The sequence below is a fragment of the Schistocerca americana genome, chromosome 2 (assembly GCF_021461395.2).
Source record: "Schistocerca americana isolate TAMUIC-IGC-003095 chromosome 2, iqSchAmer2.1, whole genome shotgun sequence".
NCBI classification, from domain to species: Eukaryota; Metazoa; Arthropoda; class Insecta; order Orthoptera; family Acrididae; genus Schistocerca; species Schistocerca americana.
Genome location: NC_060120.1, coordinates 822,045,040 through 822,071,800, shown reverse-complemented (window position 1 = coordinate 822,071,800; position 26,761 = coordinate 822,045,040). Strand labels below are relative to the sequence as shown.

At 40.0% G+C, this 26,761-nt stretch overlaps 1 protein-coding gene across 1 annotated transcript in view; it reads right to left on the bottom strand.

Annotated features, from left to right (window-relative positions):
- LOC124594460 (tudor domain-containing protein 5-like) overlaps positions 1-26,761 on the bottom strand; it is a 248,163-nt gene that overhangs the window by 55,574 nt on the left and 165,828 nt on the right. The window contains exon 13 of the mRNA XM_047132835.1: positions 15,497-15,712. Within this exon, the coding sequence (XP_046988791.1) occupies positions 15,497-15,712 (216 nt within the window). The remainder of the gene's footprint in view (positions 1-15,496; positions 15,713-26,761) is intronic.

Genomic DNA, 26,761 nt, shown 5'->3' with positions numbered 1-26,761 from the left:
GATTCATCTGCAATGATTCAGCAACACGAAATACCCGAGGAAAACTAGATAAGTGACAGTATAAAGCCTTAGAGGATGTTTTGGAGCATTCATATTGACTCCAACTACTCATTTGCTGGTGGAAGCATTGAAATGTTGTTCAAACTATGCAGGAAATACATTACTGCCAAATCCGCTTTGAAATGTTTCCATTTCTTACATGACAGTTTATTTAGAAAAACTACAAAACTCCCTAACAATGCTATGTGGGCAGGTATTGGTTTAAAAAAGAATTCCTGCTCTTAGCAGATTTTTACGTCAATGCTTTGCCTTTGCACTTCCCCTCATCACGCCCTATGCTAATACCTTAGTGACACTGGACATTTAAGAGGCACCTACCATGCATCCAAGGTACACTGAATGAGAAAATTTTAGCTGACAATTTTAGCTCAAGACAAGTTCCATGCAGCTTTTTACGGATGATGCTGTAGTATACAGAGAAGTTGCAGCATTAGAAAATTGTAGCGAAATGCAGGAAGATCTGCAGTGGATAGGCACTTGGTGCAGGGAGTGGCAACTGACCCTTAACATAGGCAAATGTAATGTATTGCGAATACATAGAAAGAAGGATCCTTTATTGTATGATTATATGATGGCGGAACAAACACTGGTAGCAGTTACTTCTGTAAAATATCTGGGAGTATGCGTGCGGAACGATTTGAAGTGGAATGATCATATAAAATTAATTGTTGGTAAGGCGCGTACCAGGTTGAGATTCATTGGGAGAGTCCTTAGAAAATGTAGTCCATCAACAAAGGAGGTGGCTTACAAAACACTGGTTCGGTCTATACTTGAGTATCGCTCATCATCAGTGGGGGATCTGTACTAGGTCGGGTCGACAGAGAAGATGGAGAAGATCCAAAGAAGAGCGGCACTTTTCGTCATAGGGTTATTTGGTAAGCATGATAGCGTTACGGAGATGTTTAGCAAACTCAAGTGGCAGACTCTGCATCGCGGTGTAGCTTGCTCACCAGGTTTCGATAGGGTGCATTTCTGGATGAGGTATCGAATATATTGCTTCCCCCTACTTATACCTCCCGAGGAGATCACGAACGTAAAATTAGAGAGTTTCGAGCGTGCTCGGAGGCTTTCCAGCAGTTGTTCTTCCCGCGAACCATATGCGACGAACAGGAAAGGGAGGTAATGACAGTGACACATAAAGTGCCCTCCGCCACACACCGTTGGGTGGCTTGCGGAGTATAAATGTAGATGTGGATGTAGATTTACACAGATGAGTCTACCCAAAAAAAGGAACAGGAAGTGTATTTGTGGAAGGCAATACTAATCAAGGGGCGCAAAAACAACTCATTGCAAAATGTACGGCATTTTAGAAAGACTGAAATGTGTGAAAGTAGCCTCAGAAGAAACTGTGGTATCGTGTGCTATCGATGATATGCCGTGCCAGTCTACACATAGAAGTTGGCAGCAACCATGTGATTGTACTGCATATCTGTGCCTAGCTCTGAGACCGACTTGAAGGATGTCACACTGCTCAAGCCTAGTCAAGTCTGCCTGTCTTTCTATCAGTTCCGTTCTAGTCTAAGTACTTTTACTCAACCTCTGGTACGACTGTGGATATTCGACTTGGTCTGTCTGAAGGACTTGCATTTGGTTACTGCTATGGACTTGCTGCAATTAAGTTAAGCAAACAATGTTTATTACACAATACATGTGCATCTTAGTTTTTTGCTCTCTGTCACAGAACCCACCAATTTCTTGGCTTCCATCAGCAGGATGACCAAAAATCAAGAGGCGAGGGAAACTTGTTTGGTTGTCACTCAGTTTTACTTCTCGTCAAAGAACAACGGTCAGTGGTATTTCTTTGTGTCTTTCTTGCAGAACTGTGGACATTCAATGTGCTTGCCAGTGACATTGCTTCTGTGTTACTGTGAGTGTGTTTTCAGACTTTTACCTTGCAACCAATTGTGTGTTTTTTTGGTGCTTTTTTAAGACTGATATTACTAGTGATTAATCCGGGCTTTCTTGTATCACTGTTTGGTGGTTGTGCCCTATTTTCAAGTGTATTTTTCAGTGTTTGATCATGGCCGGTCCCTGCAAGAACTGTCAGTAATTCACATTGTTCAGTTTCAGGCACAGCAGATGCAGCATTTCATAGAAACAATGTACAGACTGTTCGTTGCACCAGCAAACACAGAAGAGCTGACCCAGCACACGCAGTACTGCCACAGCAAGCAGCACCTGTTTCTATGCTGTCATTCTGTGCATCTGACTCTCAACCAGAGGAATGGTTGAAGTGTCGTGTATAGTTGGGTTGCTAACTTACACGGTGTTGCAGCCATTACAAATTCAAGAGGGAGTGTGGACATTAGTGTTGCGATTTCATAATTAGGTACGCCATTATTCCTCTGCAGCATTCTAAGTTTAGTGTGCATGGTTTGGTCTTCCTCAGCTTTTTGGCAGCCACAGGCACTGAGAAAGAGGTGTTATCACCATAGTCTTAGGTCACTCATTATGTATTGTACAGGATCCCACCCCATCAAAATCAGCTTTATTTGTGTGGATTACATGATTCTGCCTCGAGTTTTTCACGTGCAACCTAGGGTCTTGCACTCTTAGAATGGATGGGAAGCCAATGGACATCAATGCAGTGCCATCACTGTCACTGCAGTGTAAACAGCACCAGCTGTAGGAGGTGGGCCCTCTTCGCCTTGCCACCTTCTGGTGGGCCACCATGAACCTTCCAATCACCAGTGAGCTTCTTCCAATAGAAAAGGTCTATTCCTGGGTGTCAGTGCGCCCCCAATTTCTGATGTTTCCAGCTATTTGCATGATGAATGTCGAGATGCACGTAGGAGCTTGTCATCAGCTGAAGTTTTGTGTCCTGCCTCTCAGTGGCACCTGCATTTAAGCACTCCCCCCTCCTGCCATGATTTCTGGCAGCAACAGTCTACACTCGGAAGTTGGCAGAACACTGCCTATATGTGTCTGACTCCGAGATTTACCCTGCTCACCCCATGTGATCTGTGCTGCTATGGAGCCGACTTAAAGGATGCTACATAGCTCGAGTCTAGTGAAGTCTGCCTGTTAGTTCAGTTCGGCCTAACAGTTCAGCTCTATCAGCCTCTGATGTGAGTATTGATATTCGAGTCGACCTACCTCAAAGACTTGCACTATATATTGTTCTGCACTTTCTTTTATTAACGTTAAGTGAAAGAAGTTTATCAAACATTGTGTGTGCATCTTTATTTTGCTCTCTGTCACACAACCCACCAACTACTTGGCATTCACCAGCAGTATGACCAAACATAATCAACCACAATTTCATCAGATTTATACTTAGCACTGATACTGTTAAAATACTACAATGTCAATAGTACCAAAAATTATCTCATATATCGTATTACAAAGTAGTTCGGAAGCTATCCCCATAAATGAGACTATCATTATGATGTGGGTGAAGATGCATAGCAGAATAAAAGTAAAGAGGAAGTAGATACTCTGATAAAGGAAACTGCATACAGTGGTTTAATGAAATATGATAAAGTGACACCTGGCAGTTCACAAAGAGCAGGGTTAGGGCTCAACGATATGAAAACCTGTATTGGTCTTACAAAATTAAAGCGAGGCACTACAACATAGTGTTAGTTAATCTCCTATCTCTTCCCTGTTATCAGAATTGTAAACACAGCAGAAACTTTACAGTGACAATGTCGTGCCTCTGGTTTAACTGAGAGATTCTGGCAAAATATCTACAGCCTCATCATATTCTTCATGTTGATGAGACAGTGAGAAAGATGTTAATCTCTTTGTTCTTGAGTGGGACAAAAGATATCAAGAAACCACCATATCACAGCAGCATGTGATGCCCTCTGGTAGTGCAATAAAAATGAACAAACTCCGTTAGCAACAGAATACCTAAATGCACATAAAGTCCTATATAATTTTATAGCAGAAGTTATAAGAATGTGTGGTAGCTCTATTTCTGAAGGAGGCCTTTGTCTGAGGACTGAAAATACTCCTACTATTCTTTTTCATTTTGTTTGTCTGTGACTTAATGCCTCCTTTATGTCGTGAGTAGCAACCTACCCTTCCCATACTGTTGCCTGTTCAAACATAGTGTGAAATCAAATGCAGTACAACCCTGTTTTTACGTTTTGGGAATTAACATTTTCCCGCCATTTACAACATTTTTTATGACTACAGTCAAATTTACTAAGTTCACAATGTTAATTTGGCTCCAATTTTGCATTAACATATTTATAACTTTATCAAGTTTACACTTCATAAATCAGTGTTCGTGGGAAAAAAACTGATGTAACTGACATGCAATGATACTGGCAAGTACTGTCTGAAAGTCTGAACAATTCGTTATCTCCTGCCATTGCCATGCTCTACTCAGCATTGTGGCTGATGGGAGTAACTAGGTTCATTCAATTGAAGGTATCATGAGCAGTCACAATCAGTTTCAAACTGTCTTTACTACACATGCGGAACTTCGTGATCATTACGAGACCTCAAATGCATGCTTTGCGTGTCTTCGTTTGGTGACTTGTAGTGATAGTTGACGCCTATGTGTTCTTTGTGTTGGTCGAATGTTTCTGGTTTAAATAACAAAACACTGCACCATTTAATTTGTTTTTCCATGCATAGCAAGATGCACTTTGAGAATTTCTTCTAACTGTTGGGTGCAAATATTTATGTAAGTACAGTACAACCCCAATTTTGCGTGACCTCGATTTCACGTAAACCCGCATTTAACGGAAGAAATTTCAAGTCTCAAAAATTATTCCATAAGTGCAATGCAATTTTATATTTGATTTAACGTAATTCGAATTACATCAAAACCAGCATTTAGTATTAAGCCTAGTTTACACGACGACACTGGGTTGCGTCACTCATTCCGTGGAATGAGTTGCCCGTGAAAGGCAAAGGTCCTAAGTTTGAGTCTCGGTCCGGCACACAGTTTTAATCTGCCAGGAAGTTTCAATCTTGGAAATGTCTCCCATGTGAAACTGTTTGTCACGCATTTAAAAAATACAGGGTTATTACAAATGTTTGAAGCGATTTCACAGCTCTACAATAACTTTATTATTTGAGATATTTTCACAATGCTTTGCACACACATAAAAAAACTCAAAAAGTTTTTTTAGGCATTCACAAACGTTCAATATGTGCCCCTTTAGTGATTCGGCAGACATCAAGCTGATAATCGAGTTCCTCCCACACTCGGCGCAGCATGTCCCCATCAATGAGTTCGAAAGCATCGTTGATGCGAGCTCGCAGTTCTGGCACGTTTCTGGGTAGAGGAGGTTTGAACACTGAATCTTTCACATAACCCCACAGAAAGAAATCACATGGGGTTAAGTCGGGAGAGCGTGGAGGCCATGACATGAATTGCTGATCATGATCTCCACCACGACCGATCCATCGGTTTTCCAATCTCCTGTTTAAGAAATGCCGAACATCATGATGGAAGTGCGGTGGAGCACCATCCTGTTGAAAGATGAAGTCGGCACTGTCGGTCTCCAGTTGTGGCATGAGCCAATTTTCCAGCATGTCCAGATACACGTGTCCTTTAAAGTTTTTTTCGCAGAAGAAAAAGGGGCCGTAAACTTTAAACCGTGAGATTGCACAAAACACGTTAACTTTTGGTGAACTGCGAATTTGCTGCACGAATGCGTGAGGATTCTCTACCGCCCAGATTCACACATTGTGTCTGTTCACTTTACCATTAAGAAAAAATGTTGCTTCATCACTGAAAACAAGTTTCGCACTGAACGCATCCTCTTCCATGAGCAACCGCGCCGAAAATTCAAAGCGTTTGACTTTGTCATCGGGTGTCAGGGCTTGTAGCAATTGTCAACGGTAAGGCTTCTGCTTTAGCCTTTTCCGTAAGATTTTCCAAACCGTCGGCTGTGGTACGTTTAGCTCCCTGCTTGCTTTATTCGCCGACTTCCGCGGGCTACGCATGAAACTTGCCCGCACGCGTTCAACCATTTCTTCGCTCACTGCAGGCCGACCCATTGATTTCCCCTTATAGAGGCATCCAGAAGCTTTAAACTGCGCATACCATCGCCGAATGAGTTAGCAGTTGGTGGATCTTTGTTGAACTTCGTCCTGAAGTGTCGTTGGACTGTTATGACTGACTGATGTGAGTGCATTTCAAGCACGACATATGCTTTCTTGGTTCCTGTCGCCATTTTGTCTCACTGCGCTCTCGAGCGCTCTGGCGGCAGAAACCTGAAGTGCGGCTTCAGCCGAACAAAACTTTATGAGTTTTTCTACGTATCTGTAGTGTGTCGTGACCATATGTCAATGAATGGAGCTACAGTGAATTTATGAAATCGCTTCAATCATTTATAATAGCCCTGTACTGGATTTCTAGTAGAGCCACTTAATACTCTATCCATCATATGATGAGCCGTATCTTTCACTTTTAAGAGCAGCTTGAAATCGAGGTAAAATTTATTTTTATTTATTTATTTTCCAAAGTTTCATTTTTGGGGTGCTGCTTGCACTCGAGGTCGGCTTGCAATTGGGCAAATACGGTAACTACAGTACTTGTGGTGGCTTCTAGCGGGATTTTTTGGAACTTCCACACGCTTTGCCTCCAAATGCAAGCATCGTATAATACAGGCTTTAAGAACCTATGAACTCCAGCATTTATATTGGATACGATTGATCATCTTCCATATCGATTCCTCGCTACATGCATGAGCACGCTCGAACTTAGCCGACTGCGGCCGGAGACTAACAATGTAACACTCGTGCCGCTTTCCACGCTTGCTTGCAACCGAGCTTTGTCCGAATCTGTACATTCGTAGCAGCATTACAGTATAGCATCAGTTTACGCAAGTTTGCATCAGTTCGTGTATTACTGTGTCTTGCGTGGAGAATCCAGCTGTGTATCAGTTTGCTCACTCACATTCATTGTTGTAGTGAAGTTGACTATGGCAGAAGAAAGAAAAACTCTTATCTGTTGCGGAAAAAGTGAACTTGATTCGGAAAGTGGAGACAAACGCAAATGTGCCAATAAGTGAAATGGCTCGATGCCTGGGACTTGCACAGGCTTCATTGTCAGGAATATTGAAGAATAAGGAGAAGATTCTGGATCAAGAAACACAGTGCGGTTCAAAAGCAAAGCAGAGAAAATATGTTACAAAGTCGCCTTATGAAGAAATGGAATCGAAGCTAATGGAGTGGTTCAATGGAGCAAGTGCTGAAAATTTACCAATTGATGGGACATTGATAAAAATGAAAGCATCTATGATATCAGGGAAACTTGGACTAACAGAACTCAAAGCTTCGAATGGTTGGCTGGATAGTTTCAAAAAACCCTATGGAATAAATTGTAGGGCAGTAAGTGGAGAGAGTGCTGCAGCTAGTGATGAAAGTGTTGAACACTGGAAAGAACAGGTGCTGCCACCCCTCTTGGAAGGTTTCGAATCTTGGGATGTGTACAATGTGGATGAAACAGGCCTGTTTTACCTACTCATGCCCTCTAAAACCGTAAGTGTTAAAGGAGAAGCATGCCATGGAGGAAGAATGAACAAGCAGAGAATTTCTGTTCTCATATGCAGCAACGCAGATGACAGCGACAAGCTGGATCCCATAGTAATTGGAAAGTTCCACAAACCACATTGTTTTAAGAACAGTGCTACGCTGCCATGTAAGTATTATAGCAACAAAAGTGCTTGGATGACTGCGGACTTGTTCAAAAAGTTCTTGCAAGCTTTTGATATATTAATGGGTGCTAGAAAGAGGAAGGTTGTTCTCTTTATGGACAAGTGCCCCGCTCATCCAACAGACTTAGGATTTCTGCGGAACTCCAGCCCATGGATCTAAGGATTATTCATAGCCTGAAAAGCAGTATTGGAAAGCTCTTGTCCTTAAGGCACTTGCCTTTACTGATAGGAATGAAGTGTTTAAATTGAACATCCTGCAAGCAATGCATATGCTCACAGGAGCTTGGAAAATGGTAAGATTAGGTTAGTACTTGTTCCATAGATCATGAATATGACACTTCATAATGATGTGGAACGTGTCAGGTTAATAAAAGGTGTCAATTCAAGATATTACATTACACAAAATATTACAGGACACTTAATATTTTTTTTAATTTTTTTTTTTGGGTGGGGGTGGGGGAAATTACACACTTACTATATCCAAAAATTCATCTAATGAGTAGAAGGAGTTGCCATTCAGAAATTCTTTTAATTTCCTTTTAAATGCTATATGACTATGTGTCAGACTTCTGATGCTATTAGGTAAGTGACCAAAGACTTTTGTGGCAGCATAATTTACTCCCTTCTGAGCCAAAGTTATATTTAACCTTGAGTAGTGAAGCCCCACATGAACCATGGACCTTGCCGTTGGTGGAAAGGCTTGCGTGCCTCAGCGATACAGATGGCCGTACCATAGGTGCAACCACAACGGAGGGGTATCTGTTGAGAGGCCAGACAAACGTGTGGTTCCTGAAGAGGGGCAGCAGCCTTTTCAGTAGTTGCAGGGGCAACAGTCTGAATGATTGACTGATCTGGCCTTGCAACACTAACCAAAACGACCTTGCTGTGCTGGTACTGCGAACGGCTAAAAGCAGGGGAAACTAAAGCCGTAATTTTTCCCGAGGGCATGCAGCTTTACTGTATGCTTAAATGATGATGGCGTCCTCCTGGGTAAAATATTCCGGAGGTAAAATAGTCCCCCATTCGGATCTCCGGGCAGGGACTACTCAAGAGGACGTCGTTATCAGGAGAAAGAAAACTGGCATTCTACGGATCGGAGCGTGGAATGTCAGATCCCTTAATCGGCCAAGTAGGTTAGAAAATTTAAAAAGGGAAATGGATAGGTTAAAGTTAGATATAGTGGGAATTAGTGAAGATTGGTGGCAGGAGGAACAAGACTTTTGGTCAGGTGAATACAGGGTTATAAATACAAAATCAAACAGGGGTAATACAGGGGTAGCTTAAATAATGAATAAAAAAATAGGAGTGCGGGTAAGCTACTACAAACAGCATAGTGAATGCATTATTGTGGCCAAGATAGACACGAAGCCCATGCCTACTACAGTAGTACAATTTCATATGCCAACTAGCTCTGCAGACGATGAAGAAATTGACGACACGTATGATGAGATAAAAGAAATTATTCAGGTAGTGAAGGGAGACGAAAATTTAATAGTCATGGGTGACAAATTCGAGAGTAGGAAAAGGGAGAGAAGGAAAAATAGTAGGTGAATATGGATTGGGGGACAGAAATGAAAGAGGAAGCCGCCTTGTAGAATTTTGCACAGAGCACAACATAATCATAGCTAACACTTGGTTCAAGAATCATAAAAGAAGGTTGTATACATGGAAGAATCCTGGAGAAACTAGAAGGTATCAGATAGATTATATAATGGTAAGACAGAGATTAGGAACCACAATCTATTGGTTATGAACTGTAGATTAAAACTGAAGAAACTGCAAAATGGTGGGAATTTAAGGAGATGGGACCTGGATAAACTGAAAGAACCAGAGGTTTTACAGAGTTTCACGGAGAGCGTAAGGGAACAATTGACAGGAATGGGGGAAACAAATACAGTAGAAGAAGAATGGGTAGCTTCGAGGGATGACATAGTGAAGGCAGCAGAGGATCAAACAGGTAAAAAGACGAGGGCTAGTAGAAACCCTTGGGTAACAGAAGAAGTATTGAATTTAATTCATCAAAGGAGAAAATATAAAAATGCAGTAAATGAAGCAGGCAAAAAGGAATACAAACGTCTCAAAAATGAGATCGTCAGGAAGTGCAAAATGGCTAAGCAATGATGGCTACAAATGTAAGGATGTAGAGGCTTATTTCACTAGGGGTAAGATAGATACTGCCTACAGGAAAATTAGAGAGACCTTTGGAGAGAAGAGAACCACTTGTATGAATATCAAGAGCTCAGATGGAAACCCAGTTCTAAGCAAAGAAGGGAAAGCAGAAAGGTGGAAGGAGTATATAGAGGGTCTATACAAGGGCGATGTACTTGAAGATAATATTATGGAAATGGAAGGGGATGTAGATGAAGATGAAATGAGAGATACGATATTGCGTGGAGAGTTTGACAGAGCACTGAAAGACAGAGTCAAAACAAGGCCCCTGGAGTAGACAGCAATCCATTAGAACTACTGACAGCCTTGGGAGAGCCAGTCCTGACAAAACTCTACCAACTGGCGTGAAATATGTATGAGACTTCAAGAAGAATATAATAATTCCAATCACAAAGAAAGCAGGTGTTACAGATGTGAAAATTACCGAACTATCAGTTTAATAAGTCACAGCTGCAAAATACTAACATGAATTCTTTACAGACGAATGGAAAAACTGATAGAAGCCGACCTCGGGGAAGATCAGTTTGGATTCTGTAGAAATGTTGGAACACGTGAGGCAATACTGACCCTACGACTTATCTTAGAAGAAAGATTAAGGAAAGGCAAGCCTACGTTTCTATCATTTGTAGACTTAGAGAAAGCTTTTGACAATGTTGACTGGAATACTCTTTCAAATTCTGAAGGTGGCAGGGGTAAAATACACAGATCGAAAGGCTATTTACAATTTGTACAGAAACCAGATGGCAGTTATAAGAGTCGAGGGGTATGAAAGGGAAGCAGTGGTTGCAAAGGGAGTGAGACAGGGTTGTAGCCTCTCCCCAATGTTATTCAATCTGTATATTGAGCAAGCAGTGTCAGAAACAAAAGAAAAATTTGTAGTAGGTATTAAAATCCATGGAGAAGAAATAAAAACTTTGAGGTTCGCTGATGACATTGTAATTCTGTCAGAGACAGCAAAGGACTTGGAAGAGCAGTTGAATGGAATGGACAGTGTCTTGAAAGGAGGATATAAGATGAACATCAACAAAAGCAAAATGAGGATAATGGAATGCAGTCGAATTAAGTCGGGTGATGCTGAGGGAATTAGATTAGGAAATGAGACACTTAAAGTAGTAAATGAGTTTTGCTATTTGGGGAGCAAAATAACTGATGATGGTCGAAGTGGAGAGGATATAAAATGTAGACTGGCAATGGCAAGGAAAGCGTTTCTGAAGAAGAGAAATTTGTTAACATTGAGTATAGATTTAAGTGTCAGGAAGTCGTTTCTGAAAGTATTTGTATGGAGTGTACCCATGTATGAAAGTGAAACATGGACGGTAAATAGCTTAGACAAGAAGAGAATAGAAGCTTTTGAAATGTGGTGCTACAGAAGAATGCTGAAGATTAGATGGGTAGATCACATAATTAATGAGGAAGTATTGAATAGGATTGGGGAGAAGAAAAGTTTGTGGCACAACTTGACTAGAAGAAGGAATCGGTTGGTAGGACATGTTCTGAGACATCAAGGTATCACCAATTTAGTATTGGAGGGCAGCATGGAGGGTAAAAATCATAGAGGGAGACCAAGAGATAAATACACTAAGCAGATTCAGAAGGATGTAGGCTGCAATAGGTACTGGGAAATGAAGAAGCTTGCACAGGATAGAGTAGCATGGAGAGCTGCATCAAACCAGTCTCAGGACTGAAGACTACAACAACAACATCAGACGATCTGAAAATTGTGAACTGAAAAGGCCTGGAGAGGTGCATATAATGTACACGTATCTGTGTTCTGTTCTTGGAACCGAAGGCTACAGTTGACCATGTAACAGTATAAAGATGGTAGCCCTTAAATTACAAATATAAGATTAAGGAATCCAGAATGTAAAGTGAAGTGTGAGAAAAACTTTTACACTATGAATATTTTTAATCTTGTACTGAAAATTTAACTAGTTTGACAAATTAATCAAACCAGTGAAAAATATTTTTCGAGCTGTTGAAAATTATGAATCCAAGTTGATGTATTCTGTTGAATGTGTCATTAACCTCATATGAGTATTTGCTGCCAAATGCTAAACACAGCATCTCATAAGCCAAACCATGCATACATCTCTCTTTCTAATGTGATTTTATTTTCATCCTATTTTCAAATGAAACTGCACAAAAATAAACAATACCTAAATAAATTTAAGAAACGAATTTAATTTAAAATTAGAAATTACAGTGGTTCATGGTGTGGGTTCCTGTAGCCATGTCCTAGTTCATGAACCACGGGCAACGTATGAGTGGCCAAGTAAGTGGTCCCGACAGTCGGGATACCAGTTACTTTGGAATAAGGCTGGGCATCTCGGACGTATTCTGAGTCGTGGTCACCTTTGTGCTCATACGGCAAAGACTACCAAATCCACCGGTTAGTCCCTCAGCCGTTAGGGGTAAAACCCAATGGGACTCGGGGCAAGTAAGGCTAGCAACCTGCTTCCCTGGTACTTTAAATATGATGCTGGCAACAATCAGAGCAAAATGCCTCGGACCTTTGGAGGTGACGGAGTCCCACCTCTAACTGACAAACCAGGGACTCCTAAGATACGACTTGGCAAACAAATGGTAATGAGATGGGGAGCTATTAATATCAATGGGGGCTACTCTTGGAAGAAGGTAGAGCTGGCAGAGGCTGCAAGTAAGATGGGGCTGGACGTTTTAGCTGTTAGTGACATTCGGGTAAGGGGTGAGAAAGAAGAAGAAGTGGGAGAATACAAGGTCTACTTGTCAGGAGTCAAAGCAGGAATAGCACAATGGGGTGTAGGGCTTTACATCAGAAAAGAAATGGAACCCAGCGTAGTTGCAATAAGGTATGTAAACGAACGACTGATGTGGATAGATTTGACAGTGTCTAGCAAGAAAATTAGGATTGTGTCAGTATATTCGCATTGTGAAGGGACTGATCAAGATAAGATGGATAGTTTTTATGAGGCACTCAGTGATGTAGTTGTTAGAGTAAAGGACAAGGACAGTGTTCTGCTCATGGGTGATTTTAACGCCAGGATTGGAAATCGAACAGAAAGGTATGAAAAGGTTATGGGTAAATTTGGAGAGGATATGGAGGCCAACAGGAACGGGCAGCAACTCTTGGATTTCTGTGCCAGTATGGGCTTAGTAATCACAAACTCCTTTTTTAAACATAAGAACATTCACCGGTATACTTGGGAAAGCAGGGGAACCAGATCTGTCATTGACTATATAATAACAGATCAGGAATTCAGGAAGGCTGTGAGGGACACACGTGTATTCAGGGGATTCTTTGATGACACTGATCATTATTTAATCTGCAGTGAAATTGGGATTGCGAGGCCGAAAGTGCAGGAGGTCAGGTCCATATGTAGGAGGATAAGAGTGGAGAAACTTCAGGATAAAGAAATCAGGCACAAGTACATAACAGCGATCTCAGAAAGGTACCAGTTAGTTGAATGTAGTCAATTACAGTCATTGGAAAAGGAATGGACAAGGTACAGGGACACAGTACTAGAAGTGGCTAAAGAATGTCTTGGAACAGCAGTGTGTAAAAGTAGGAGGAAGCAAACAGCTTGGTGGAATGACACAGTCAAGGCAGCCTGTAAAAGGAAAAAGAAGGCGTACAAAAAATGGCTACATACTAGAACTCAGGTAGACAGAGAAAGTTATGTTGAAGAAAGAAACAAAGCCAAACAGATAATTGCAGCATCCAAGAAGAAATCTTGGGAAGACTTTGGAAACAGGTTGGAGACATTGGGTCAAGCTGCTGGAAAACCATTCTGGAGTGTAATTAGCAGTCTTCGAAAGGGAGGTAAGAAGGAAATGACAAGTATTTTGGACAGGTCAGGAAAACTGCTGGTGAATCCTGTGGATGCCTTGGGCAGATGGAGGGAATATTTTGAAGAGTTGCTCAATGTAGGTGAAAATACGATCAGTAATGTTTCAGATTTCGAGGTAGAATGGGATAGGAATGATGATGGAAATAGGATCACGTTTGAGGAAGTGGAGAAAATGGTCAATAGATTGCAGTGCAATAAAGCAGCTGGGGTGGATGAAATTAAGTCGGAACTCATCAAGTACAGTGGAATGTCAGGTCTTACATGGCTACACAAGATAATTGAAATGGCCTGGGAGTCGGGACAGGTTCCATCAGACTGGACAAAAGCAGTAATCACACCAATCTTTAAACATGGAAACAGAAAAGATTGTAACAACTACAGAGGTATCTCTTTAATCAGCGTTGTGGGGAAAATCTTCTCAGGTATTGTTGAAAGGAAAGTGCGAGTATTAGTTGAGGAGCAATTGGATGAAAATCAGTGTGGGTTTAGGCCTCTTAGAGGTTGTCAGGACCAGATCTTTAGCTTACGACAAATAACGGAGAAGTGTTATGAGTGGAACAGGGAATTGTATCTATGCTTTATAGATCTAGAAAAGGCATATGACCGGGCTCCTAGGAGGAAGTTATTGTCTGTTCTACGAGATTATGGAATAGGAGGCAAACTTTTGCAAGCAATTAAAGGTCTTTACATGGATAGTCAGGCAGCAGTTAGAGTTGACGGTAAACTGAGCTCATGGTTCAGAGTAGTTTCAGGGGTAAGACAAGGCTGCAACCTGTCTCCACTGTTGTTCATATTATTTATGGATCATATGTTGAAAACAATAGACTGGCTGGGTGAGATTAAGATATGTGAACACAAAATAAGCAGTCTTGCATATGCGGATGACTTAGTTGTGATGGCAGATTCAATTGAAAGTTTGCAGAGTAATATTTCAGAGCTAGATCAGAAATGTAAGGACTATGGTATGAAGATTAGCATCGCCAAAACGAAAGTAATGTCAGTGGGAAAGAAATATAAACGGATTGAGTGCCAAATAGGAGGAACAAAGTTAGAACAGGTGGACGGTTTCAAGTACTTAGGATGCATATTCTCACAGGATGGCAACATAGTGAAAGAACTGGAAGCGAGGTGTAGCAAGGCTAATGCAGTGAGCGCTCAGCTACGATCTACTCTCTTCTGCAAGAAGGAAGTCAGTACCAAGGCTAAGTTATCTGTGCACCGTTCAATCTTTCGACCAACTTTGTTGTATGGGAGCGAAAGCTGGGTGGATTCAGGTTACCTTATCAATAAGGTTGAGGTTACGGATATGAAAGTAGCTAGGATGATTGCAGGTACTAGTAGATGGGAACAATGGCAGGAGGGTGTCCACAATGAGGAAATCAAAGAAAAACTGGGAATGAACTCTATAGATGTAGCAGTCAGGGCGAACAGGCTTAGATGGTGGGGTCATGTAACACGCATGGGAGCAGCAAGGTTACCCAAGAGACTCATGGGTTCAACAGTAGAGGGTAGGAGGAGTCGGGGCAGACCAAGGATAAGGTACCTGGATTCGGTTAAGAATGATTTTGAAGTAATAGGTTTAACATCAGAAGAGGCACGAATGTTAGCACTGAATAGGGGATCATGGAGGAATTTTATAAGGGGGGCTATGCTCCAGACTGAACGCTGAAAGGTATAATCAGTCTTAAATGGTGGTGATGATGATGATGATTAGAAATTACAATATAAGTGGAAGTCAAACACTGAAGATCATACAACTTGTTAAAAAAATGTAATATACACATTTCAAAAAAATATAAGTAATTTATTACTTGCCTGATTTGTCCTGTCAATAACTGCCATTAAGATTTTGCCACGAACCAGATCCAAGAAGTAATTGCTTACTTCCTTTTTCCATTCACCCACAGCAGGTTCAACATTTGCTAAACGTGAAGGTATTCCTTGCATTGGCAATTGTGCAAAATCTCTGTGCATAAATCTTAGCTCTTCAGATCTCACATAGCCCACAGTTCCATAGTCAATATAATTTATCTAGAATAAAAAGTTTTCACATGTACTACAAATTTATAAATAAATGATAAATTATAGATATAAGGCAGATAAACCATTTAAACATTCCAGCTAGTGCTCACAGACACTAAAATATACATTCATAACGTAACTGTCACTTCTGAAACTGTGAAAATCAGAGAATTTGGTCACTGTGATCAGGATGTTTCTGCTTAAATTATTAATAAATAGTTTTTAGTCCAGCATTGTTGCTACACAAGACTACTATTTGCAAACAAAAGTTCGTACAACTACAATGAGACTGGATCAGTACACAGCAAAGAATATAGGTATATCAACTGCACTGCATTAGAGAAGCAAGGTTTATTACACCACCCTACTGCCCTGTAACAACCCAAGTGCAGCATGGGGCTTGTGTACTCCATGTAATATCATCCTCTAAAATCAGCTATGATAAAGAGGGCACACAGTATATGCAAGTGTTACCGCTTAGAACCACCAGGTGCTACAGATAGGAACAGATATTGTTGGCAATAAATAAGAATAACACGATACTGCAATTTCAGAGACTTTAAATACGACACTGCATTAGGAGCCCCACTTGATCGGTCAGGGCATTTCTGGTATGTGGGAAAAGTTTCAACTTACATGTACAAATTTCAATACCTGCAGTTCTATTAAGATCAGCAGGTGCAGATGTGCAGTAAGCAACAATTGTTTACGATACTGAGTCCTGGAAGTGGCTGCTCGTCCGAGGTGCCCATGAAGACTAGAAGTGAGTGTGAATATTAGGACTGGATATTTGTTGCCAAGAAGTGATAGAAAGTCTTGCTTTCAGCCATAAAAATCAGAACTGACAGAGAAACATCCTGAAATGTACTAAGTTGAATCCACTCCATTTGCTATTATTCTACATCTCTTAAAAATACTAAATCTTTTCCTTAAGTTTCATTTGAAGACAGTTATACACACAGTAGTATCTACCTAAATGTGCCAAAATGCTTTTCACACAATAATTCATGAACATTCAGTATTCATAAGGTAATTTTCAATCCACTGATTGCAATGATATATTTTGTTGGAAACCACTCTAATAAAGAACAAATGATGACTGAAATTATTACCACAGTACCTCCTGAAGAGTTTATCATTAATTCTGGGAGGAATAACACCACTCATTAGCAAAACCTTAAAGCCACTCTTTACAGTGAACTATTACAGTTTTCCTAAAAGTAATTAATTTAAGAGATTATTACAAACAAAGTCCGAGAACAGCCGAAATTACTGTTCCCTTTTGTACTACTATGGCTGTTAAGATTCCCAAGTTTGATACTACACTTTCGTTGGATTAATTTTTCTGGATTGAATGAACCTTTTCTTAACCAATTAAGCAACTAATTAAGAATTTGCATTAATGATCATAAACAATTGTAAGTGTAAACAAGGCTGCCATACTTGTAATTAGGGAATTCACAGTTTTGACTCACTGAATATTTCTATAGTCTTCTTTATTCTATTAATCCATGACATATTTTGTAAACCAAGTTACTGTCCCAATACAGCTCATCCAAATCAGTAAAATCTAACATAGCAGTTTTTCAAACCATTATATAGTTTCCAAAATGCTGTAACGTTCAAACACTAGTCTTTATACGGCCAACACCATCCCAAAATCTGCAATCTGTGTACCATTCTTGATATGTTAATTCTCTCTCTCTCTCTCTCTCTCTCTCTCTCTCTCTCTCACACACACACACACACACACACACACACACACACACACACTAATAAAAGATCTGCAGACTGAAAGCACACAAGAAAAATCTATCCTACAGGCCCGCACGAGCTAGCACATAGGCAAGAACTATGTAACAAGTCTGTATATTGAAGGACAAATTTGCCCTATTTCTGCGAATCTCTTTGATCAAAGTACAGTTCATACCTGTCCATCAACTGCATAATAGTGAAACACTACCGTCTGTATTGTGGTGTTAATTGCTGTGTGTCAACTACATACAGTACATTTCTGTAGTTTATTATCAGCCTTCATGAACCTTCTGTGTCCATTGAGTGTTTAATTTAATACCAACTTTGGAATGTTCATCTGCCAGACTTGTATGTAAAAGTGCTTTGTGACTGTCTTAATACTGTAACTCTATTGTATTGTTGTGGCAGTGTGTACCTGTGATAAGCTTTTATATGAGGTCTGTGACTAGCTGGTCACTGTACTCCACTTACTGACGATAGTTATGTAAAGCAGTCAAATCTGTTTAAAGCTGTGTTGCAGTGTTGCTGGACAATTTGTAATAAAACTATTTTCAGTAATCAGTTTATCTCCTGTCAATCAGATATCGAGAGCTACCGTATTTACTCGAATCTAAGCCGCACCTGAAAAATGAGACTCAAAATCAAGGGAAAAAAATTTTCCCGAATCTAAGCCGCACCTGGAATTTGAGACTCAAAATTCAAGGGGAGAGAAAAGTTTTAGATCGCACCTCCAAATTGAAACAAAGTTGGTCCATTGTAATATGAGACACAATTTAGGTTGAATGAATGACGATACAGCTACAGTAGTTTGGTTCGAGTCGTAAGCTTAGCAGTTAAGCTTTACCAGGTAGCCATTGCTATGCGTCAGGCGCTCCGTCCGTATTTATATGGGTACCCTTCCTCTTTCACGTGCTTCGTCTGGTTTGAATTGACTGCTTATTTTTCTTTGATCTGATAAATGCCGTTCTCTTTGTTATAGGTGTTTACGTCACTCTAAGCCGAAAATGCATTACTGTACTGTGCCATGTATTGTTTGTCGCATTCTGATAATGAGTGTTTACAGCCTGTCGCCGCTTGCGGCATGGCTTGCTTTTGTGCACGCTACTGCGGTTTACAATAAAAAAAAAAAAAAAAAAGAGGGGAATTGTCTCATAAGTGAAACAATGGCAAGAGACTGCTATTTGTTGTTACTTACACTGCAGCTTTCTTTGATAATGATCAACAGGAACCAAATAATAGACTGCGTATGATAGAAGATGTTCTGAACAAGAGTTCAGCGAAAATTTTTCTCTGTTCGAAAATCTTTGCAGACGCCTCTTTAATACATTGCATTCTGCACAGAAATTAGAGTCACCTTAGATTTAAAAATCTAGTCAATTGTCGTGCTTAATTTCTGAGTGTATCACTATTAGGCATAAGAATAATATGAATATGAACATGACATGATATGTATATTCTTCCGCGTTTGCTGTTGTCTCACTCTAGTTTCGTAGTTTATTAGGCAGACAGGATTTAAATGAGATAGCAGCAAACACGAAAGAATACATGGCAAAATGTTTATATTCGTATTATTCTTAGGGTGAAGAGAATACTGCATGTGATTCACATTTCATAAAAGTTCCTGTTAGCGACCATCTCTTCTCACAGATAGGAAAAAATTCAGAACGTAGAGTTGACCATACTGATAAATATCCCAAACAGTCTTGCCAATCGGATTTTCGTAGTACATTGAAATGCTGCTGCAGTCGAAGATGAACAATACAGAATTTGTATTTACTTCTTTGGCTCATGTATGAAAATGCAGTGGTCGAAACTCGGGGGGGCGGAGAAAAAAAAGCTCATCTTACATCTTTTTTAATTTATTTTTGGCACCAGTATTTATCTTTGTGCCTGTAAAGCATGCCTGTGTAACGCTACATATATTCGACGGCAGAAGTTATTTGTGGCTGCACCTACCAACATTTTTCAGAACTTCCGCTTACTTTGCACTCGATTTTAAGCCGTAGGTGGTTTTTTGGATTATAAAAAGCTGGAAAAAAGTGCAGCTTAGATTCGAGTAAATACGGTAACCAGAAATTGCAGGTAGAGACACTCCAATCGCCCCCCCCCCCCCCCCACTTTTTTTTTTTTTTTTTTGCCACAGTGGCACAAAATGCTTCTTCATCCGTCAAGCTGATTAACCCTGAAATGTTTTTTGGCTAGAATCCTCCACGTTCCAGTTGTGTATCTGTAAATTATAGTGAAATGCGTTCTACTTGGGAGATGGAGACATATGCCCATGTACACTACAAAAACCACTTACCTACCATAGTTCAGCAGATATGACATCAAAATAAGGAGATGCATGAAAAACAAGCTGTGTCATGCATGATGTTTAAATTTATTACTTCTTTGCTACTAACTCTATTCCCAACACATTTTTCAAACAGTACCCACATAACCCACTCTATGTGCCTACACAAATAGGTCATGGTATGACATACAGCTCAAGAGATATGATGTCATAAATAATGAAATGATTTAAGAAATTGCCGAATCATGTACGAAGTTTTAACACATTCTTCACAGACAGCAATTACCCTCCCAACCTTGTACGGAAACAGATGTCCCGTGCTGTACCTCTCCAGTCACCCACCACCTCCCGAAGTCTGACCGGCTGACCATGAAGGAACATTCCCCTCATGACTCAGTACCATCCAGGACTGGAGGAACTGGGTCACATTCTCCACCAGGTTTTCAACTAACTCTCGTCATGCCATGAAATGATGAAAGTCCTACCCACTATCCGTCCCACCCAGTGCTAGTCTGCTGCCCACCAAACCTACACAATATCCTCGTCCATCCCTACACAACCCCTGCTCGCAACCCCTTGCCTCATATCCTTGTAATAGACCTGGATGCAAGACCTGTCCTATACATCCTCCCACCGTCGCTCTCCAGTCCGGTCACAATCATCACCTATCCCATCAAACACAAGGCTACATGTCAAACCAGTCATGTGAGCTACAAGGTAAGCTGCAATGACTATGCAGCATTCTACATGGGCATGACAACCAACCCACTACCTGTCTGCATGAATGGTGACTGACAGACTGGCCGTGAAACAGCTGGACCAGCCTGCTGTTGAGCGGACTCTGTGTGTGTGTGTGTGTGTGTGTGTGTGTGTGTGTGTGTGTACGCGCGTGCGTGCATCCATCCGTCCGTCCGGTAAAGGCCTTGTTGGCCAAAAGTTCACTTTCTGACAGTCTTTGTGCTGTGCCTATCTGCATCTCCAGTACATGGTGAGTAGAAACTTTATTTAAATATTTATTTAATATTTATCTAAGGAAAGTGCTGGCAGGTCGACAGACACACTAACAAACACAAACATACACACAAAATTCAAGCTTTCGCAACAAACTGTTGCCTCATCAGGAAAGAGGGAAGGAGAGGGAAAGACGAAAGGAAGTGGGTTTTAAGGGAGAGGGTAAGGAGTCATTCCAATCCCGGGAGCAGAAAGACTTACCTTAGGGGGGAAAAAGGACGGGTATACACTTGCACACACACACATATCCATCCACACATATACAGACACAAGCAGACATATTTAAAGATATATATAAAGATATATATTTCCTACGTGGAGTGTTTCCCTCTATTATAACCAATTTATTTAATATTTGTGTTACAAGTTAATATTTTCAATTTTTTGTTGCATAAATACATGAATCTCTTATTAATTTTCAATGCACAGAAATCCATGCCATAATTATAATTAAACAGCATAGTTGGTGTGCGATATAAAATGCGCAATCCCTGTATCTTTTTGTTGTGGGTTGGCAGGAGAGCCAACACCGGGTACTAGAGGAAGCCGAAAGGCACGCGTTTTAGCTCACGCAGGCTGGCATAAGGTCTGGAACAGGTCAATGAAGTTAGGCTTTAGCAAAAAAACGGACGTAGCTGGTGGAATACTTAACTTTAATCCATTAATGGTGAACGTCGCTCTTGACGGTACATTATTCATAATCTCAATAGTAACTGGTAATGGCGCCTTGCTAGGTCGTAGCAAATGACGTAGCTGAAGGCTATGCTAACTATCGTCTCGGCAAATGAGAGCGTATTTTGTCAGTGAACCATCACTAGCAAAGTCAGTTGTACAACTGGGGCGAGTGCTAGGAACTCTCTCTAGACCTGCCGTGTGGCGGCGCTCGGTCTGCAATCACTGATAGTGGTGACACACGGGTCCGACGTATACTAACGGACCGCGGCCGATTTAAAGGCTACCACCTAGCAAGTGTGGTGTCTGGCAGTGACACCACACTTTTTACCTTTAAACCTCTTACCAAACAGTTAGAAAATTAACCATTCGCTCCTCTGCAACAAAATGCTGATTACTTTAGAAGTTATTGCGATTTCAATAAAATTTTACATTTATTTCTTTTAGTTTTCGAAGTATTACGCTTATTTTGATGCTGGTATCAAAGCTGGGCTGCAGATTCCAAGACGGTTATACACATCAAATGGCTGTAAGTTTTACAATATATTCCAAAGATCCCAATCTCAAACAACCTCTAAAATTTTCTTGATATTTTCTTCTGTTTCAGAGATATGGAGATTCAAAGTTGCACTATCTGTACATGTACAATATGCAAGTAAAATCCGTTGTGAGGTGAAAACATAGTTTATAAAGTGACATAGCATGGAGAAATATGTTGAGAAGCGTTTCTGTTAACATAAGAAGGGTTCTGGGAACCCCATTTGTTGTACTAAGGCACATGCAAAATTTTTAAATCCGGTCTGCATTGTAAAATTAGTTTTGCGTTATTCCACTTTCACATAAACTATCAAAATTTTACTGACCCTTAAAGTTCTTTTCATATGGGTGAATGCCCAGCTGCAGCAGAGAAAAGAAGGAAACCACCAGAAAAAACACTTATCGGAGAATAAAAAAGCGAGCATGCTCCTGTTTAAAAGACTATGACTGAAAAGTGGGTACCAGGTGCCTCATTCTACCTCCCTCAGCACCTTTAAAAATTTTCCCAAACATTTTGGTATGCAAACATATTCACACTTTTTTACACTGAGGGAGAAGGAGATAGTGGCAGAGGGCGAGAGGCGAAATACTAAATATTGGAAGACAGCAGACAGTGGTCGTGGTATAGAAAGGGCAAAAAAGACAATTGCGGTGAGTGACACAGTGGCTGCAGAACATAGTGATAGTAACAGAATAGTGCTAGGAAAAGAGTGAAGGACACAATGCCACTGGGAGATGAATAAAGAGAAGGAGAATGAGGAAGTGGGTGAGAGCCTGTGATAATGAGAGACAACAGTCTATGACAATGACAACAAGAAAGATAGAGATAATGATAATGAGAAGAGACAGTAGCAGTGGGAAGGGATGAATGAGCTAGTAGCAACTGACAATGAGTTTGGCAGAATGAGTAAGTGAAAAAGGCAAGTGGTTGTGGATGGGTATGACCGACTAACAGCGATGGACTAGTGGATGCGAGAGTGTTTCAGTTAGAGGAGCTTGTGGGAGAGAGAGGTGAGTTGCATGTTAAAAAGGGCGTGAATGTGTTTGCTTGCCAAAATTTTGGTGCTGAGGAAGGTAGAATGAGGTAGCTGGTACCCCACTTTTTAGTTAGATTCTTTTAAACAGGAGTTTATGCACCTTTTTGTGCTCTGGCAAGAGCATTTTTCCACTGGTTGCCATATATGATATCATTCTTGAGAGTCTCCAAAGAAATACTGTTGATGACTACAATGTCCACACAAGATGTCTTGTATGTACACACACACACACACACACACATACACACACACACACACACACCTATGGAAAGCTAATAGACAGCTCATGTTGACAGCAAGTGATGAAGATGAGAGAAGAAGGGGAGGGGTGACAATGGCAACATATTCCCTCATATGGTTAAGATATGTACAGGATAAACCTGTCAGTATGTCTAACACACAAGGTTGTGACACTTGGATATGTTTTTCAGTTGGTGAATCATTAACACCATCCATGAAAAAATATTTTGTTTCCAAAAATTAATGTATACAAGGAAAATGAAAAATTCAACATCTGATGAGAAAAAATACAGGCTACTGAACTGAAATTTATTAGTCTAAGAAACAGTGTAGCTTCCAAATTAACACATGGTCTTTTTGTTTTTGAGGTCTCTCTTCTGCAAACACAATTTTACAACTAATATTGGAGTTATTCTGTCTTTTGCGACTGTACAGTGTCTTATTTGTGTATAGAAGAATACATGGAAATAACCAAGGAGCCAATAAGTACTAGTACAAAAAATCGTTCTGCTGTGATAACTGTTTATGATCTCGTTAAATCAACGTGTATAAAACAAACAACTGTTATAGTGAACGAAATGTCTTTGGTCGATATACGACCTTGAACAGTTGCAACAGACAAAATATCTCTAATATTACTTGTTACAATAAGGACCACAAATGGATGAAAGACCTATTGACATTAACTTTCACATCATAACTACTTTTTTTCATATTAAAAAGAAATGCATCGATAATAAATATTCCTTATTTTCCATTCATCACAACATGAGTATTTGGTACAGTTTTTGAGCATATAATATGAACATATGCCTTTAGTAAAATCTCTCAATGAGCTTTTCTTAGATATCTAGATATTTTTGTCGAAGAAAAAGTTGATTACAGGCTGTGGGAAACAGCGAACATATGCAGTGTGTTTCCATTAATTCAGTGTATATTGAGCAAGCAGTAAAGGAAACAAAAGAAAAATTCGGAGTAGGTATTAAAATTCATGAAGAAGAAGTAAAAACTTTGAGGTTCGCCGATGACATTGTAATTCTGTCAGAGACAGCAAAGGACTTGGAAGAGCAGTTGAACGGAATGGACAGTGTCTTGAAAGGAGGATACAAGATGAACATCAACAAAAGCAAAACGAGTATAATGGAATGAAGTCTGATTAAGTCGGGTGATGCTGAGGGAATTGGATTAGGAAATGAGACGCTTAAAGTAGTAAAGGAGTTTTGCTATTTAGGGAGTAAAATAACCGATGATGGTCGAAGTAGAGAGGATATAAAATGTAGACTGGCAATGGCAAGGAAAGCGTTTCTCAAGAAGAGAAATTTGTTAACATCGAGTATAGATTTAAGTGTCAGGAAGTCGTTTCTGAAAGTATTTATATGGAGTGTAGCCATGTATGGAAGTGAAACATGGACGATAACTAGTTTGGACAAGAAGAGAATAGAAGCTTTCGAAATGTGGTGCTACAGAAGAATGCTGAAGATTAGATGGGTAGATCACGTAACTAATGAGGAGGTATTGAATAGGATTGGGGAGAAGAGAAGTTTGTGGCACAACTTGACTAGAAGAAGGGATTGGTTGGTAGGACATGTTTTGAGGCATCGAGAGATCACAAATTTAGCATTGGAGGGCACCGTGGAGGGTAAAAATCGTAGAGGGAGACCAAGAGATGAATACACTAAGCAGATTCAGAAGGATGTAGGTTGCAGTACGTACTGGGAGATGAGGAAGCTTGCACAGGATAGAGTAGCATGGAGAGCTGCATCAAACCAGTCTCAGGACTGAAGACCACAACAACAACAACAACAACAACAACAACTGATTGTGAGAGTGAGTTTACACTCCTCTAAACCTAATTAAGGAGGTCATAATCCCCTGATAAAAGAAAAACCAAAACTATCTCTGACTGAGTTTCTTTTTTCCACCAACACTCTGGATTGTTATTAGCATCATTCCCATTTTAATACACCTGAATATGTTTTTATTTATTTATTTATTTATTTATTTCTTGTTCCGTAGATCCAGTTAGTGAGTCAATCACAAGGATATGGAACGTGTCAAATTGTACAGGTTTCAATTTAAACTTACAATAAATACAAGGGCAATTCAATGGAAAATTGTACATAGTTTAAGTAAGACATACTATAAATAAAGTAACAGATACAATGTCAGCTAGATAACATAACTACCATTTGACAGAAAAAGGAGTTTCAAATAAAGGTTAAAGATAAGAGCACAAAGTTAAATCAGATATTAGACCTACAAGAGTAAATACATGTACAGCCAATCTGTTGTTACAAAAAGTGCGCTAATGCCCAAATGCACAATAAAATCAATTGAACTACTTCTAGACACAATAAGTTTAGTGATGGTATACATTTTCTTTCAGGTATTCATCCACAGTATAATAAGATTTCTCTGTCAGGTAATCTTTGAGAACTTGTTTAAATTTTGGCAGTTCTGTATGAACACATTTGATATGTAGTGGTAGAGCATTGAACAGCTTAATGCTGGAGTAGTAAACTCCTTTTTGTACCAGAGTGAGACGTTTCATTTCTAAATGTAGATTGTTTTTGTTTCTGGTATTATAACCATGGAATTTACTGTTGTCTTGGTAGATGGAATAATTTTTGCACACAAAGGTCAGCAAGTAAAAAATATACTGTGAGGCAGTTGTTAGGATACCTATCTTCCGAAACAAGTGCTTGCAAGAGTGTCTTTGATGGACCCCACACATTATTCTGATTGCTTTTTTTTGGATGGTGAAAACTTTTTTTGCAAGTGGTTGGTTCCCCCAGAATATGATAGCATATGACATCAATGAGTGGAAGTAGCCAAAGTAGGCAACCTTAATAGTGTCAACTTCAGCCACTGAAGAAATTACCCGTAATGCAAATGTTGCCGAGCTAAGTTTTTTACATAGATGAAGAATGTGAACCGACCAATTACATTTACTGTCTATGTAAGCACCCAGGAATTTTGTGTCTTCAACTTTCTGTATTGGTTGATCTCTACATTTTATGTTAATTTCATCGGGATTACTTTGTGATGTATGGAACCTCATATAATGAGTTTTATCTGCATTGAGCGAGAGACCATTTGAGGAGAACCAATTTAAGATGTCATTAAAAACAGTATTTGTAGTTTTTTCAAGATCATGATCAATCAAATCGTCAATTAGAATTGTGGTATCATCGGCAAACAGGGTAAATTTGCTGTTTGTCTCAGAACAAAGAGGAAGATCATTAATAAAGATGAGGAAAAGCAGTGGGCCCAAAACGGAGCCTTGAGGCACACCACACGTTATCGTGCCCCATTCAGACGAGGCAGGTTCTCCAGAAGAGCCATTTAGCATTACAGTCTGCTTCCGATCCTGTAGATATGATTGTAGCCACAAGCCAACAGTACCACCTAAACCATAGTATTCTGCCTTTTTCCAAAGAATCTGGTGGTTTACACAATCAAAGGCTTTCGTAAGATCACAAAAAATACCCACTGGAGACATTTTTTTGTTAA